The sequence below is a fragment of the Ranitomeya variabilis genome, chromosome 1 (assembly GCF_051348905.1).
Source record: "Ranitomeya variabilis isolate aRanVar5 chromosome 1, aRanVar5.hap1, whole genome shotgun sequence".
Taxonomy (NCBI): domain Eukaryota; kingdom Metazoa; phylum Chordata; class Amphibia; order Anura; family Dendrobatidae; genus Ranitomeya; species Ranitomeya variabilis.
The window spans coordinates 671,235,198-671,253,998 of NC_135232.1; the positions used below are offsets into that span (position 1 = coordinate 671,235,198).

General features: G+C 42.3%; 1 protein-coding gene across 1 annotated transcript in view; it reads right to left on the minus strand.

Moving 5' to 3' along the window:
• Positions 1-18,801, minus strand: part of LOC143775664 (cytosolic phospholipase A2 delta-like) — a 58,236-nt gene that overhangs the window by 27,698 nt on the left and 11,737 nt on the right. The window contains exons 8-10 of the mRNA XM_077264063.1: positions 16,194-16,342; positions 13,834-13,920; positions 6,759-6,812 (exon numbers count right to left, since the gene is read on the minus strand). Of these exons, the coding sequence (XP_077120178.1) occupies positions 6,759-6,812; positions 13,834-13,920; positions 16,194-16,342 (290 nt within the window). The remainder of the gene's footprint in view (positions 1-6,758; positions 6,813-13,833; positions 13,921-16,193; positions 16,343-18,801) is intronic.

An 18,801-nucleotide genomic window follows, 5' to 3' on the forward strand; every position in this document is an offset into this window, starting at 1 on the left:
ACTACATTATATGCATGTATACATAGTATTAAATAAAACAATATAGATGGGAGTGCTTCTTTAATACAATTGTTCTGTGAATGATATTATCACCCGATCCCACAGGACGATGTGCTGCAGATAAGGCCAGGATCATATGGATGTACGCAAAATTGTCCAGAAAAAAAATGACGTTGTTGCATCCATATTGTGTTTCGTATGTCCGTTTTGTACATTCGTGTGCCATGTGTTTGTCTGGCTTGTACATCGGTATGGCATACAGTTTGGATATGAACTATTTAAATTTAACATTTTCTAACGAATTCTAACAGATCCGTGAAATGTGCTTGACATACAGAAGGTAACTCGTAGGTTATCCGTTTTTTTGTATGCACCCATTGATGTATATTTGGCGGGTCTATTCCGGAATATGGATCAAAGTATTGCATACTGTGCGACCATAAGTCTGTGTGTAAAAACATTCATATTCATCATCACATTGACTTCCATTGGATAAGCTATCTGTGTTATAAGTTTTGCACATGGATGTTTAATACACTGACTGAGCCCTAACAAACATTTTAAAGCCCAGTTAAAATTCATCACACCCAAAAAAATGAGTATTTTGCTTGATTGATGGGCGATTGCCGGTACATTTGGACATAACGATAAATGGGAAAAAACCTTCCTAATTATCACCCTATCTAAACGGTCGTTAGATAACAATAATTTCCATTCTGCTAACATTACACATAAATGTTCATGAATCACTAAACCTGGACATCCGGATACTCCGATTCACGATTGTTTTACTTTTTCTTCAGACGAAATGTTCCTCTACATATTACATTAATTTTTAGTTAAATAATAAGCCCCTATCTCTAGCTATTCCTTACATTCTACCTATGCCATGTAGTGTAAACCACATAATTACAGTTCTTTTTCCTTGTCCTAAATGCTCTTAGTTGTGACATCCCGAGCTCAACAGCCATCCCTATATAGAAACTTCTAACCAATTCTGACTGCCCTGCACTTCGGTGGCCTTGAGTGTGCCAGATTACCGGACTTTTAATGCAGAAACAAAGGAAGGAATTAGCATAATTCAGACTGATGTTTTGTATGTATGTCTTGATCCACAGCCCTGGGAAGCAAGATGCACAAAATTCATTAACCGTGTATTCTCAAAGTTTGAAATGTATCCTCTATCCGTGGTAACGGGGATAAATTCATAAACTGCTGGGACCCCCCAATCCTGAAAATCCATGTGCTAGCAGGGCGCTGATCAATCATATATACTTCCGCTCCATTCATTCTGAATGAAACCGCCGTGGAAAGTCAAGAGCAGCGCTCGCCTGGTTGTCAGCACTCCAATTAAAATTAATGGAGCGGCAGTGCATATGATCAACAACTGCTCCAATCATATGGGGCTTTCCAATGCCCTGGTTCTCTGGATAGCAGGGGTCTTAGTGGTTGGACCAACAGTGTACAGAAAGTTATGCCCTATCCCATGGTTTGGGGATAACTTCCATATTTGAGAATAGCCGCTTTAAAAGGCATCTTGATAAATTGCTTGATACATTGGCTCAAAAGGGGTTTGGGATTTATCATTACTAGATTTGCTCCATTATAGACAATACGAAGCCAGGAGCACACTGCGTCTATGCACTTAGCCTCAATATACGGGAGCTTTTCATGACATATACAGTAGCGTGCCCATAGGCTCCCATTCACAAGATGCAGTTTGTTTTTTTACCCTCTGTCTGGCTGTCATGCAGACTGAGTGTCATGCTATATACCATTATTTCTAATAGGTTCCTATGGTGGACAGGTTGTTTGGAAGCCATCCTGACTGTGGCCAGTGTTGGGCGCACATCTCCTGAGCGTATGCACTCGACAATAACCACAAAGGTAGCTTAACATACACTACTAATAAAAGAATAAGAAGCAAGGGCGCTCCATGTGTGAAATCGGTGGGATGAAACTGAGAAAGAGACCCTAGACAGCCGCTCATCTGGTAAGGTTATGCAAATTGCAAGAACACTGCATAGGGCTTGAGGAATAGTAGACCTGGCAGCTCCACCTTCTAAACCTGACCAAACGAGGCACGGAACTTTCAGGAAAAAAATGGAAAATGCGGTGTTTGTGGGTGCTGCTGGGTCCAAAGAAACAGGGTAATGATGAGATTGGAAAGAAGGGAATTTTACTGACTGAGGACGGAGTCTACATTGAATACATACTGGCTTAGAAGATTTATTATTCTATTAGAGGGCAAACTTATAAACATTGTGCTTTTAACAAATTGCCAATCCCTAAAATGTCTCATTTCTGTACAGTAGAGGAGGTTTAAGCTTCTTATAAAATGAAGTTCGCTTTATACTCGACTTGCCTTGTCATAACAAAGGCATATACCGTGCTGTGCCAGATGTATCTGAGATACCTAGAAAACCAAACCTCGGAGAGATGCTATAGGGACCAAACACACTACAGAGCAGGGAAAGTCCTTCGTGTTGGACCTGATTGTGCTCAGAGTTTAGGTATTCGTCTACGGTGATCCTCTGACATGTACTCAACATATATCATAGGCACATTTATGTCTATATAGGTTTCCATTATCATTGGACTTACTACAACTTCCACCATAATGTTATACTCATACGATCAATAAAAAAGTCCTGGAAAACATGGAACTTCTAAAGTCTATCTGGAAGATTTTCAGACTGCGGCTACAGATTCTAAAGGTACCGTCACACTCAGCGACGCTGCAGCGATATAGACAACGAGCCGACCTAAACTAGATCGCTGCAGCGTCGCTGTTTAGGTCGCTGTAGAGATGTCAAACACAGCAGCTCCAGAACGATGCAGGAGCGATCCTGTGACGTAGCGGTGACTCACTTATCGTTCTCACAGGTCGTTAGCTCCATGTAAAACATTGCTGACATCGTTGCTTTTGCTGTCAAACACGACGATAGACGCCGATCTGACGACCAAATAAAGTTCTGGACTTCTAGCTCCGACCAGCGATGTCACAGCGGGATCCAGATCGCTGCTGCGTGTCAAACACAACGAGATCGCTATCCAGGACGCTGCAACGTCACGGATCGTTGTCGTTCTCGTTGTAAAGTTGCTGAGTGTGAAGGTACCTTAAGGCTCTTATAGGTGTTGTGTTCCTTCACAATGCCGCTAGCAGAGCACTACCATCACTCTCACCTTCTGTTATTTCTCTGGTGGTACTACCCTATTGTGCACTTTTGACCCAACCAGACAAACAAACTGGTTTCAGAAAGGAACACATGCAACCTGTGGGCACAGAGAACCAGAACATTGCATCTTTGAGCTTCGTCTATTTGTCAGCAGGTCTTGATGAATCAGCATCTGCAGAAGAACTTGATGAATGAGTGTTTGAATGTGCCTCCTAATGGCTAATGGCCAGGAGGCTCCATAAAACTGTCAGTATTAAGCATTGTTAAATAGAAAGTCATGAAAGAGAATTTCAGTAATTACTCAGATCCTAATCAATGGTCAGAGTAGTGTTAGTAATAGCTCTACCATGCTGCAGTCGCTCCAGGCAATGATTCATCTCTTCCCGAGAAGAGAGTTGGTGGCAAGTGTCCCAGAGACACGTGACGGGTGCACGATAACACAGATAATTGCAGCTATTAAATATTAAGGAAGTGTTTAAGTGCTGCGTGACTGCGAACGGATTGTCTAAGACAAACTACAGTCATTGATAAGAAATGGAGACAAATCCAGGTGAAGGTTATAGGAATAACTAAGTACAACAAAGTAAACTTCTTAGAATCTAACTAGAAGGATAAAAGGCCAGATCAGAGGTGCTCAGAGCATGTGTACGCTGTGTTTTATGGATGTTTAAGACAAACACACCCACATATACTATAGAGAGAGAGAGAGAGAGAGAGAGAATATCACATCTCTATAATTTACTATATCTTTCATGGGACAACACTGCAGCAATGACACAAAGATTCACTTGCAGGTGTACTCACTTTTGTTGCCAGCAGTTTAGACATTAATGGATATGTGTTGAGTTATTTAGAGGACACACCAAATTTAGACTGTTAGACAAGCTGTGCACTGACTACTTTGCATTGTATCAAAGTGTCACATCTTCAGTGTCATCCTATGAAAAGAGATCGATAATAGATGATAGATAGATAGATAGATAGATAGATAGATAGATAGATAGATAGATAGATAGATAGATACCGTAGATAATAAATAGATAGATAGATACCGTAGATGATAGATAGATAGATAGATAGATAGATAGTATATAAAGATCACACTATAGTTAAAAGGATATTCTGCCAAATCATTTATAAAAAAAAACAAACAAACGAACAATTGTATAAAATAACAAAAGGATGTGAAAGAGATAACTTCTTCTTGAGGAGATTTATAGGGAAAAATGCAAATAGCCTCTTCGAATAGGGAATGAAAAAGGGTCTTCACTGTTACTTATTGGAGGTAGAGATCCTAGGAGCCAATATTGACCCTTACCACATCACTTCTTTGTAGCCAGCTTGTTGATCTACTTACCAAGAAACTTTACCTCTAAAAACCTCCATCATATTCTTTTCACCCAAACAGTAAATCTCCTACTTTGCACTGATGAGGGTCCGATACATCAAAGCAGATGTCTGCAAATGCCTTTTGGCTAAGATCAAGTGTAGTATATTTTGAAAAGATGGCTTTGGCCTGGGCCGCCTTAGTAGATTGATTCATAATGCATACTGGGTTTTGGTTCTCTGGTTAGCCATCCGGTAGAAAACCTGGCCCCCCCAGGATCGAAGCCATTAGGTCAGATAAGTTTGAAAGGCTAAGGTGCACAATGACCCAGGAGTGGTGACCCTCGGGTGCCTAAACTCACTGGGGTTCCGGTCAGTTTTACACTGAAAACATCTTCCACAATTTTTTTTTTTTTACTGTGAGTCCTGCTTCAAGGGCTTCTTGGTATGGGGTTCCCTTATAAGTTACCTCCTCAACACTTGGGTGGCAACCCAGGGAGGTAGGCTCATCGTGGGAGCACGATTTGAGCTTTCCCTGAGTTTTGGCAAATGGGAGCCATTTGTAGCAGTCTCTCACTGTGGTCTTCAGGCTCGGAGGGATAGAGAATGGTTAGTTGGAGGCTTTCCTCCTTTCGTAGTGAGCTGAATAGGCTGCATCCTTGCACACTGTTTTTTACGGTGGCACCGCAACATTTTTCAGGTCACCTGGATGAAGACATCATGATCTTGGGCTTTCAATAAAAAAAAAAATGAAAAGCTGTCGGCAAATGGAGGTCTTTCCATTTCAGAGAAGATACTTACTTGGCTTCATATCCCAAGTCAGGTAAGACTCGAAAAAGTGTAAGATTTTGACTTCTAGGAAAACTACCTTCGATATGAGGCATTAGAGACCCCACCTATCATTGAGACTGGCTGGAGAGATAGCAATGCATGTGCACAGCTCTCTCCTTTCACTTCTATGGAAGTCAAAGCAGTGGTCCACTACTTTAACATTGATGGCCAATCCTTAGGATAGGCCAGCAATATCTGATCGGTGAGGGTGCGACAGCCAGCACCCCCGCTGATCAGCTGTTCTCGATGCCGAGGGCTGCGGGAAGTGCTCAGTTATGGAGCTGCTCCATCTACTAATAGTGGCCATAGCCAAGTACTGCAAATCTGCCCCCCTATTGATTTGAATAGAGAGCAGATATGCAGTACCCAACAGTAACCACTATTAGTAGATGGAGCAGTTCCTTAACTGAGCACTTCTGACCGCCGCCGGCACAGGGACGACTGGTCAGTGGCGGTGCCAGGTTTCTCACTCCACCGATCAGACATTGATGACCTATCCTGTGGATAGGTCATCAATATTAAATTTGTGGAAAACCTCTTTAAAGGGAACATGTCAGCAGATTTTGCCGCTATAAGATGCGGCCACCGCCTTTCAGGGGGGCTTATCTACAGCATTCTATAATGCTGTAGCTAAGCCCCCGGTCCCACTTGCAAGTGAAGAAAAATAAGTTATATTATACTCCCCCGGGGGTGGGGGGAGGGGGGCGGTCCTGTGCGGTCCGGTCCAGTCCGATGGGCGCCGTAGGCTCGGATCTGACGCCTCCCATCTTCTTGCGACGACGCCCTCCTGCTTCTTCATCGCTCCCCGGCATCGGCGCTCCTGCGTAGGCCTACTTCTGTGTCCTGATGAGGGCAGAGTAAAGCAGTGCGCAGGCGCTGGGAAAGGCCAGAGAGGCCTATCGCCTGCGCACTTTACTCTGCCCTCAACAGGACACAGAAGTACGCCTACACAGGAGCGCCAATGCCAGGGAGCGATGAGGAAGCAGGAGGGTGGTGTCGTAAGAAGATGGGAGGTGCTGGACCCGGACCTGCGACACCCATCGTACCACACAGGACCGCCATGCCCCCGGGTGACTATAATATAACTTATTTTTCTTCACTTGCAGGTCGGATCAGGGGCTTATCTACAGCATTAGAGTTATATAAATTAGTGCTTTGGAATCCGTCTACTTAATTGAAGTGTATGGCTTCATCGTGAACATGTCTGAATCCTGTTATTTGGGGTCATCAGATGAAAGTCAGGAACGAAGCTCAAAAGTTGCGTGAACCCAGCTTCACACTATTACAAATAAATCTGTATTATATCAAGCTTATTATAAAAAAGTAATAAACATTCAGCTATGTAAGAAACTTTTTAGTAGGACTCTTTATTTTGTCAGATGAAAATTGCACATATAATTATTAAGAAATAGGAAATTGTACCTGGATCCAGCGCAGTGGATGGAAGCAGCGGAAGCCACACCAATATGTATGAACCTAGTTAAATTTTTTGAAAAATTAAATACTGTCTAGAAACTGACATAAACATACAACAGAGATTAACAGATAAAAGGATTACAAAAAAGAAGCAGAAATTTAGAGTTATTCTTTCATAACAGTAACAAGGTATGTCTGCCAACTACACCGGCCTCTACTGATGGAAAATAACTTGTTGAGAAGAGAGACAATCTGCCATGTAAATCTGCTGGTCTAATGTTTTGTCATCATCTAAAACAAGCCCTAAAAAGTGTTCAACTCCTTTAAATTACATATTATCTCTCATTTAGTGGTGATTTGCATAATGTATACTATTATTAAAGAGGTCTTTAGGTTTAGAAAAATCCGTCCTCCAAAAACTGCTTTGATTGTTTTGGGGAAAAGTGCTTTCATCAGTTTCCCCCGGTACAGAACGGAGTCTCTGCCGCTGCTCTCAGTGTGTGTGTTACTGTCTGCAGCTTTCATGTCATGATGATAGGGCTGCAGACAATAATCAGTGAACACAGCAGCTCATACAGTCAACTCGGGTAGAGCCACTAAACTCACTTACCACCTGCAGATGTTAACAGACAGCGGGAGCAGCGGTGGAGACTCCGCATCGGACCCAGAAAGGGTGAGTAAAGCCAGTTTGTTTGTTTAAAATGCCTGAAATGATGATAGAAAACCACCACAAATAACGAACATATGTATCTGTTCCGCCTTTTTGAGCTTTTTTTTTTTTACAACAGTTTCAGGCTTACAAAGCCATAAGGCGTCTAAAACGTACCAGGCCAATCTTCTGGTCTTGTGGCTCAGTAAAGCTATGTGCACACGTTGCGGATTTTGCTGCGGATCCAAAGCGGATTGGCCGCTGCGGATTCGCAGCAGTTTTCCATGCGTTGTACAGTACCATGTAAACGTATGGAAAACAAAATCCGCAGTGCACATGCTAAGGAAAAAAACACGCGGAAACGCTGCCTTGTATTTTCCGCAGTATGTCAATTCTTTGTGTGGATTCCGCAGCAGTTTACACATGCTCCATAATAGGAATCTGCAGGTGTAAAACCGCAGATGGAATCCGCACAAAAACCACAGGAAATCCGTGGTAAATCCGCAGTGCGTTTTACCTGCGGATTTTGCAAAAACAGTGCGGAAAAATCAGCACATGAATCCGCAACGTGTGCACATAGCCTAAAGACGCCAAAGCGCCTCAGGACAAAAAAAAAGGAAAAAACTCTGACGTTTTTCTGAAGTGTCTCCTGCTTCATAAACTCTACGGGTACACTGGCGACTATAAGATGTTGGAGTTGCACACACGGGGCTAAAAGGTCATTTTGCAACCATAATCAGACCAAAAATACAATTTATAATGAGTGTTGGGGCGTGGGGCCTTGTTCATATTTTACATCAGGGCAGAATTAATAAAAAATTTCAATAGCGGCCTTTTATAATGTAAATTCATGGAACCATTCCAGATGGTCACTTTGGTGAAGAATGGTTCCATGAATCTACATAATAAAAGGGCGCTATTGAAATTTTACATCAGAAGATTAGAATCTTAGATCGATTTCTATTTTGAGTACAGAAAGTCAAACAGTAAAGAACAAAGAAACATGTTAAGAACAGAGGAAATAAGAGTAAAAATGAAAATGCAAATAAAAGAAGCACAGTCCCAATTCTCTGCTGCCCCTGGCAAGTGGCTGCTTTGCCTACAGGATTAATACAAAGCTAAAGATGGAAAAAAATATATTTTATGCAAGTTTAGTAACAACACATCACATAAAAGTCGATTTCTAGACAGTATTATGCTGTTTATTTGATGCACTATATTTGTAGGAAATCAGTATGAGTGAAGCACAGCAACAAATTGTTACATTCAAGCCGGTAAAAACAAATGACAAAACTATAAAGAAATCCTGGGATCCGCATTGTATAAGGTAGTGTTCACATTGGGTCGTGTACAGAAGGAAAACCCTCTGCATTTTACTGCACCAACATGGAGAAAATCCACAAGATAAATTGAGCAGAGCCGCGGATTCAACTTTCTGTCAATTTATGTTGTGAATTTCAACATTGGTAACATTTCTTTCCGGCATCCAAGAATCTAGAAAACAAGACAATGGTTCACTTGTTTCCAGCACGAAACTGAAACATAATGTGGATATTAATTAGATAGAAAACAAAAAGGCTGACCATAAAGAACCCTTTGGGATATATACTTTTTATGACAGTATGAATCCAGATGATCTGATCGTACAGCACCAGTTGAGGTCCTTAAAAGTGATGAGCGAGCATGCTTAGACATCGTGTCATCTGAGCATGCTCGGGTGTTATGCAAGTATCTTGGGCGTGCTCAATTAATATGTTCGAGTCTTCGTGACAGCATGTTTTGCAACCTTTAGGAAATCCCTGCATTTGTTGTGGCTGTCTAACAAACAGGCAATCCCGCCACCTGTTGCGGCTGTCTAACAGCCATGACTCATGCAGCCGCGGGGAACATACTAAGCTGTGGCTGTCTGTCAGGCACGAACCACGCAACTGCGGGAACTTGAATATATTAAGCTGCGGCTGTCTAACAGCTGCGAAACATGCTGATATGAATCATGGAGACGTGGGGACTCGAACATATTAAGCTGCGGCTGTCAAAGAGCCGTGGGGACTCGAACATATTAAGCTGCAGCTGTCAAACAGCCGCGAATCATGCAGCTGCGGGGATTCGAATATATTAAGCTGCTTCTGTCTAACAGCCGAGAATCATGCAGCTGCAGGGATTCGAATATATTGTTCGAGAACGCCGAAGACACTCGGATAACACCCGAGCATGCTCAGATAACACGATATCTGAGCACGTTCGCTCATCAATTGTCCTTAATTCTGGATTACAGAAATTTTACTGTATATACACCCATTTATATTGATATCAAGAGGAATGTAACCATAAAAATATGATACACACTGTCATATTAACATTTCTTTTTAAATAGAACAGGACAGCAGGATTTAATCTGGTAATCCACCAACTTCAGGCATTCACAGCACCAGTCGAGATAAGCAGCGCCAACATCGCCGGAACGGCGCCCCTGCGGGAGGTGGGTGCGTATATATTGTTTTCATTTTTTATGGGGCCCTAAAGTGATTAAGTCGGGGGTGTCCAGCAGTGGAAAAACCCTTTAAACATTCGTCAACATGACAAATAATCATATAACTTGCAAAAAAATGTTATCAGCTTGATTATGCTATTGATCAATGGTAGAAAAATTGTAAAGGGTGGACATAATCATTAGGTGCAGCAAACCAGTACCACGAGAAGCAGAGACTGGGGGAGGTCTTCAATTGCATATTTTTAAATAAATAAATAAATTAATTAATATTATAACATATTTTTTTCATTTCCAAACAAACAGAAATGATTAATAGTATATAGAATTTCAAGGATCATGTGACTCCAAGCATCAAATAAAATTAACATATGTGTAAATGTGGTCAATGATTTTGGTCCTGCGACTCAAATTTTGCAAAAAAAAAAATTGATGGCATGCTCCATTGGATGTCCTATAATGGAAGCATTCTTCCCTATAAGCATTGAATGAAAAATATTTCTTTTATATGGTGCTGCACCTTACGGTAGCCCCCCCGAGGACTATGTAGAATGGACTCTGAGTGCCTCCATACAGTGTCAGTACACACGGATCCTTCATTGTATGGAGGATGGCCGCACGCAAGCTTTATCATCTTGTGAAATGAAGAATAACAAGACATGGAAACACTCAATATATCATTTAAGGAGACGTCAAAACACAGACATCACAGAATATTACTCCTTAGCACCAAAGTACTCAGCTTGTACACTTCATTTTTATTCCTGGATACATAAAAAGACCACAAAGAGCCCACTAGCCAAATCCAGGACCATCAGTTCTCCTTATATCTGGTCAATCAGCCTTGCACCCCTAAAATTTACGGTATAAGGGATTCATATAGAGGGTGATATCAATGCATTAATTACCTAGATATGGAGTCCTGATGATGGGTGCGGCTAGTGGAGTTTCTTTTTAACACCTCAAGGACCAGGAGATTTTTCATTTTTGCGATTTCATTTTTTTCTCCCATTGTTCCAAGAACCATGGGCCTTTTTTCCCATTCACTTAGCTGTATGAGGGCTTGATTTTTGCGGAACGAATTGCAGTTTTAAATTACACCGTTAATGTTTCCATTTAATGTACTGAATAACAATGAAAAAAATTTGAGGTTCTGAGAAATGGTTTAAAAAAAAATGAAAAGAAAGCAATCTCGCAACTGTTTTTTTTCTGTTTATATGGCATTCATTGCGCTTTAAAAATGACCAGAAAAAATGTTTTTTTCCAGGTCAATTACACCACACAGCTATGACACTACATATAATTTTTTACATTTCACTAACTACATTTGGGGAAAATGGAGTGTAATTTAAACTTTCATTTTTTTTTCGATGTTTTAAACAAATATACAGAGGGGAAAATAAGTATTTGATACACTGCTGATTTTGCACATTTTCCCCCCTACAAAGAAAGGAGAGGTCTGTAATTTTTATCCCAGGTACACTTCAACTGTGAGATACAGAATCTAACAATAAAAACCAGAAACTCACATTGTATGATTTTTACATAATTAATCTGTATTTTATTGCATGAAGTATTTGATCACCTACCAACAAGCAAGAATTCTGGTTCTCAAAGACCTGTTATTTTTTCTTTAAGAAGCCCTCCTCTGCACTCATTACCTGTATTAATTGCACCTGTTTGAACTCGTTACCTGTGTAAAAGACACCTGTCCACACAATCAATCACACTCCAACCTCTCCACCATGGCAGAGACCAAAGAGCTAAGGACACCAGGAACAAAATTGTAGACCTGCACAAGCCTGGGAAGGGCTACAGGACAATAGACAAGCAGCTTGGTGAGAAGGCAACAACTGTGGAAAATGAAAGAAAAACAAAATGACTGTCATTCTTCCTCGATCTGGGGCTCCAGGCAAGATCTTGCCTCATGGGGTAAGGATGATTTGAGAAAGGTCAAGAGTCAGTCTAGAACTACACAGGAGGACCTGGTCAACGACCTGAAGAGAGATGGAATCGCAGTCTCAAACATTACTGTTAGTAACACACTACGCCATCATGGATTACAATCCAGCAGGGCATGCAAGGTCCCACTGCTCACGACGGCACATGCCCAGGCCTGTTTGCCAATAACCATCTGGATGATCCAGAGGAGGCATGGGAGATGGTCATATGGTTAGATGAGACCAAAATAGAACTTTTTGGTATCAACTCCACTCACCGTGTTTGGTAGAAAAAGGATGAGTACTATCCCAAGAACACCATCCAACTGTGAAGCATGGTGGGGGAAACATCATACTTTGGTGGTGCTTTTCTGCAAAGGGGACAGGAAGACTGCACTCTATTAAAAGGAGGATGAATGGGGTCATGTATCGCAAGATTTTGGCAACCTCCTTCCTTCAGTAAGAGCATTGAAGATAGGTCACGGCTGGGTCTTCCAGCATGAAAATGACCTAAAACAAATAGCCAGGATTGGCTTGATAAGAAGCATTTCAAGGTCCTGGAGTGGCCTAGCCAGTCTCCAGACCTGAACCTAATTGAAAATTTTGGAGGGAGCTGGAACTCAATGTTGTCCAGCAACAGCCCCGAAATTTGAAAGATCTGGAGAAAATCTGTATGGTGGAGTGGGTCAACATCCCTGCTGCAGTGTGTGCAAACTTGGTCAAGAACTACAGGAAACGTCTGACCTCTGTAATTGCAAACAGAGATTTGTGTATCAAATACAGTATTAAGTTCTGTTTTTCTATTGTATCAAATACTTACAGTATTTTATGTAATAAAATGCAAACTAATTACGTAAAAATCATGCAGTGTGATTTTGTGAATTCTTTTAAGATTCTGTCTCTCACAGTTGAAGTGTATCTACGATAAAATTACAGACCTCTCCATTCTTTGTAGGTGGGAAAACTTGCAAAATCGGCAGTGTATCAAATAATTATTTTTCCCACTGTATATATTTTTTCATTAATCCCCTTAGGGGGCTTGAACCTATGATCTCTTGAGCACTACACTTTAATGCCTTACTACATCCTAGCATTTGTATAGACAATTAGCTAGATATGTAGAAAATTGCAATGTACCCTGCACACTCTATAACAATTTTAAAGAAAATTCATATCACAGTATTGCAGTGTATTGTGAAATAAATGATCTTATATGAAGACTAGCCACAGGCTTCACATGGCAGACCAGCTGACATGGTAAATAATCGGCACCCTGTGATCACATTGCACAAGGTGCCAGTGACTGCCAGAAAAGTTTTGAATTCCGCTGTCAATGCTAACAGCAGCATATAAGAAGTTAAACTGATGTAGTCAGCGTTAGTTCAGATCTCATAAGTTATTGTCAGGTACTGAATGTGTAACTCTGCCTGTACCAGTGCTGTATTGAGCGGGCTCAACTACTGAGCCCACTCCATACAGTGATAGCGTACAGCCGCTGTGATGTATGGCAGTTGTTGCTAAGGCGTTAATGCATCCAGGTAAAAGAATGTAAAGTTTAAGAATATTAGAGTATTTTGGCGCTACCTGTACTGGTGCAAAGGCCATACCCAGTGTCGGACTGGGCTGGCAAGGGCCCACCAGTAGCACATGTAAGCGTCCACTGCTGAAGGATAGATGATTCATTTCTCTGTAAATATTATATCAAGTTTATTAGTACTTGCTTATTTTCACTCCTTTTACAGGGGCCCACCTGGAAATTAACCTGCTCTCCGGTGGGCCAGTCCAAGCCTGGCCATACCAGTTCACTATCTGTAATCTGTCCTATAAGATGTGGCTGGGTCCAGCCAGCAGCATCCAAGGTAGACATCATTATAGTAGTAACTATACCAGGGGTGTAAAGAGATCAAAAAATTTGCAATGTACCCTGCAAAAAATAAAATTTAAGAAAACACCTGGTCCTCTAGTAGAGTTACTGGCAGAGAATTACATAAGTGGGACACTTACGGGAACGGTGGAGAGAAGGATCTTCTGTTCTTGTCCCTTGTGCAGTGACTTTACTGGAATAATGTGAATGTTCTGGTTCTCTTGTCCCTAAAGTGCAAAAAGGTTAATTGTTGTATATAGAAGAAACTACAAGTCTTAACAATCTTAAGTCTAGACTATAAGCTTCTAACGATGATAATTACCACCGATTGCCTGTGCCTGGTCACTTACCACTTCTTCCTTTAACACATGGGAAAGAACAGTCTGACGTTCTCTCCTGCACACTGTAATAAGGATATGTGTAAACATACCCTTAGGATATTTTTTTTGTACGGTACAACATACTGGTAAACCATACATGAATTTTATCAATTCAAGGCTCCAAAGACTTCCCTTCACATGATATAGTAATCGTAGGTTTCCTCGTTTCTGCAATTATTTGTGTGATCGCCTTTCGCAGACTGAGATCGGATGAATAATTACTCAGACGATTATCAAGGACCCTTGCTATCAACTAAGCCGAGTGTCCAGAGGTGAGCACGCTAGTCGTGCAATGTACAGGTGCTTCTCACAAAATAAGAATATCAAAAAGTTAATTTATTTCAGTTCTTCAATGCAAAAAGTTAAAACCATATATTATATAGAGTCATTACAAACAGAGTGATGTATTTCAAGTGTTAATTTCTGTTTATGTAGATGAGTATGGCTTACAGCCAATGAAAACCCAAACGCCATTATCTCAGAAAATTAGAATAATTAACAAAAACACCTGCAAAGGCTTTTGAAGTGTTTAAAAATTTCCCTTAGTCTGTTTCAGTAGGCTCCACAATCATGGGGAAGACTGCTGACTTGACAGATGTCCAGAAGGCAGTCATTGACACACTCCACAAGGAAGGTAAGCCACAAAAGGTAATTGCTAAAGAAGCTGGCTGCTCACAGAAGCTGTATCCAAGCATATTAATGGAAAGTTGAGTGGAAGGCATAAGTGTGGTAGAAAAAGGTGCACAAGCAACCGGGATGACCACAGCCTTGAAAGGATTGTTAAGAAAAGGCCATTTAAAAATGTAGGGGAGCCTCCTTGTCCACTACATTATGTTTATTGCTTAATATTCAAAAGTTAATATACAATACATGATTACTTGATGGAAAAGCTGAGATCACAGGGTTAATGATATATTGCACAGATATCCTCTATTAGTTATGTGGTTCCGCCAGCCATGTTGACAGGTGGTAGTTTGTATTGAATTTTAAAAATTTATTGGAATGAAAAAAAAATTTGGGGGGGAGATTCACAAGGAGTGGACTGCTGCTGGAGTCATTGCTTCAAGAGCCACCACACACAGACTATCCAGGACATGGGCTACAAGTGTCGCATTCCTTGTGTCAAGCCACTCATGACCAATAGACAACGGCAGAAGCGTCTTACCTGGGCCAAGGAGAAAAGAACTGGACTGTTGCTCAGTGGGCCAAGGTGTTGTTTTCAGATGAAAGTAAATTTTGCATTTCATTTGGAAATCAAGGTCCCAGAGTCTGGAGGAAGAGTGGAGAGGCCACAATCCAAGCTGCTTGAGGTCTAGTGTGAAGTTTCCACAATCAGTGATGGTTTGGGGAGCCATGCCATCTGCTGGTGTAGGTCCACTGTGCTTTATCAAGACCAACGTTAGCGCAGCCATCTACCAGGAAATTTTAGAGCACTTTATGCTTCCTCTGCCAATAAGCTTTGTGGAGACGTAAATTTAGTTCTCCAGCAGGACTTGACACCTGCCCACACTGCCAAAAGTACCAATACCTGGTTTAAAAACAACAGTATCACTTTGCTTGAATGGCCAGCAAACTCGCCTGACCTTAACCCCATAGAGAATCTATGGGGTATTGTCAAGAGGAAGATGAGAGACACCAGACCCAACAATGCAGACGAGCTGAAGGCTGCTATCAAAGCAACCTGGGCTTCCATAACATCTCAGCCACAGGCTGATCGTCTCCATGCCACGCCGCACTGATGCAGTAATTGATGCAAAAGGAGCCCGACCAAGTATTGAGTGCATTTACTGAATATACATTTCGGATTTTAAAATCATTTTTCTAGCTGGTGTTATAAAGTATTCTAATTTACTGAGAAAACGACTTTTGGGTTTTCATTGGCTGTACGCCATAATCATCAACATTAATAGAAATAAACACTTGCAACAGATCACTCTGTTTGTAATGACTATATAATATATGCGTTTCACTATTTGTATTGAAGAACTGAAATAAATTAACTTTTTGATGTTATTCTAATTTTGTGAGAAACACCTGTATGTTATCAGCGTCTGCCCTTCTGGTACAGGTTGACCAATAATTTAGTAAACAGAATAATAGTGAACACTTCAGTAGTTTACCTCCAAATAAGCTGTCAAGTTTGGGTCCCATCTTGTAACGTAATAGAATCGGCAGGTTAGCATGTGATCGGCACCACCTGTGCAGGGATTCAGCTCCAGTTTGGATTTCTTTTCACAAGAGTCTTTCACTAACAAGGTTAGTTCTTTGCCTAGATTAATAGGAAAGAGATAATTTCACCATATTTTCGGAAACAATAATTATGTGTATTTGTCTCTGGTGTCTGAATAGGACAACATGGATGTAAAGTTAAACAAGAGTAGCTTGTGTAAAGACCAAGACAAAAGAGATGACCACATGCCAGAGATCCCCACCCAAGTGCTTAGTCACAGCGTCTTGGCTTTACAACCACCAACATTCATACGTGGGCACCAATTATTATGCACTAGTGGCATATAATTTTTATACACGTGATTGAAAAAGTTAGTTACTGGCATGCTGATCGGGCACCACCATTGCAGCCTATGATCGGCTGCAGAAGTCACACATGAAGATAACATGTCATCACTGGAGGTATGACCCTACTGGGGACCAGAGAAATGTTAGCAGGAGGCTGGTAAGATCTGCACTTCTTTGAATATTTTATGCAAATTGCCTCTTCAGAGAAAAAGAAGATTTAAACTCTATAGCGCCACCTGTTGGAAGCAGCGATCCTACAAGTCACAATCAACCCTTTAACGAGTCGTGCAATATGACTTAGGATAAAAGCCAAACCAGTATCTCAATTCGCAGTTCGGTGTTTCGGGCTGTTGGCCCTCGTCAGTGCGAAGCATGAGAACTGATTTGGCTAGGTTAGAGGCTCTGGACTGGGGTCTAAGGGGTAACGTTTCTCCTTATGGAGAGTGACATACCAGCTCTGGCTTGTCAAGGTAAGGAGGCTTATTCGCCATGCAATGCTCTGGGAAATATAATATGCAAATTGCCTCTTCAGAGAAAAAGAGGACTTAAACTCTATAGTGCCACCCAGTAGTGTAGCTACCGGGGGGCCAGAGGGTGCGGGCGCCCCGGGCCCGGTGCTCAGAGGGGGCCCACCCGGAGCTACGCTACTGTAACAGTTACCTTCTGTGGCAGAGCAGGGAGAATCGATCTCCCTGCTCTGCCGCCGGCCGCTATGGGGCCCCTGAGCAGGCGGGGGGGGGCCCGATGCCAGCAGTGGGCCCCCACCTGTCATCACAGGGTCAGCTGTACCGGCATTTAGCCGATACAGCTGATCGCATTGATGGGAGAAGGAGCGCTGCACTCCTTCCCCCATCATCCCCCTGTCAGCGTCTGATGTCGGTGACGCTGACAGCAGCCGCGATGAGTCACTGCCCGGCACCCACTGTCAGGAGACAAGCAGGAGCTCAGAGCAGCGCTGGAACCAAGAAGAAGAGAGGTGAATATTTTTTTTTAAGAGGTGCTGCCTTATACTGCCTAATACTAATGGGTCTGCCTATGGGGGGGTCTGCCTAATACTACAGGGTCTGCCTATGGGGGGGTCTGCCTAATACTACAGGGTCCGCCTATGGGGGGTCTGCCTTATACTACAGGGTCTGCCTATGAGGGTCTGCCTTATACTACAGGATCTACCTATGGGGGTCTGCCTAATACTACAGGGTCTGCCTATGGGGGGTCTGCCTAATACTACAGGGTCTGCCTAATGCTACAGGGTCTGCCTATGGGGGGTCTGCCTTATACTACAGGGTCTGCCTATGTGGGGGTCTGCATTATACTACAGGGCCTGCCTATGGAGGTGCTGCCTTATAGTACAGAGTCTGCCTATAGGGGTGCTGCCTTATAGTACAGGGTCTGCCTATGGGGGTGCTGTCTTATACTTCAGGGTCTGCCTATGGGGGTGCTGCCTTATAGTACAGGGTCTGCCTATGGGGGTGCTGCCTTATAGTACAGGGTCTGCCTATGGGGGTGCTGCCTTATAGTACAGGGTCTGCCTATGGGGGTGCTGCCTTATAGTACAGGGTCTGCCTATGGGGTGCTGCCTTGTGCTATAGAGTCTGCCTATGGGGGGTGCATTATACAATATAGAGTAGGCCTATGGGGGGTGCATTATACTATATTGAAGACTATCTAGTACATTATACTATATTGAGACTATCTGGTGCATTATACTATATTGAGGACGATCTGGTGCATTATACTAAATGGAGGCCATCTAGAGGGGCATCATACGAGGGGGGATTACAGTGTTGGAGCCATCAAACAGTTTGGAGGCTACTAAGGGATCGGTATACTGTGTATAAAAGAGCATCATACTGTGTATAGTGGAGCTGTACAGGGGAGAGACTCGGGACATTATTAAATGTAAAGTGGGCACTTATCGGTATAGGGGAACTCAGGTTACAGTGACTATCAAAGGGGCACACAGGGCAATATTACTTTCTAGGGGGCAAAATATGGGCACTGTTTTCTAGGGCACTTGCACCCGGCATTACTATAATGAGAGGGGTGCCTTAGAATTTAGAGGGCACACAGAACCACACAGCAGGTGCAGTAATAGGGACACATACAGCAGCAGCGGCTCAGTATTGGGGTATCAGGGGCAGTAATAGGGACACATACAGCAGCAGCGGCTCAGTATTGGGGTATCAGGTGCAGTAACAGGGACACATACGG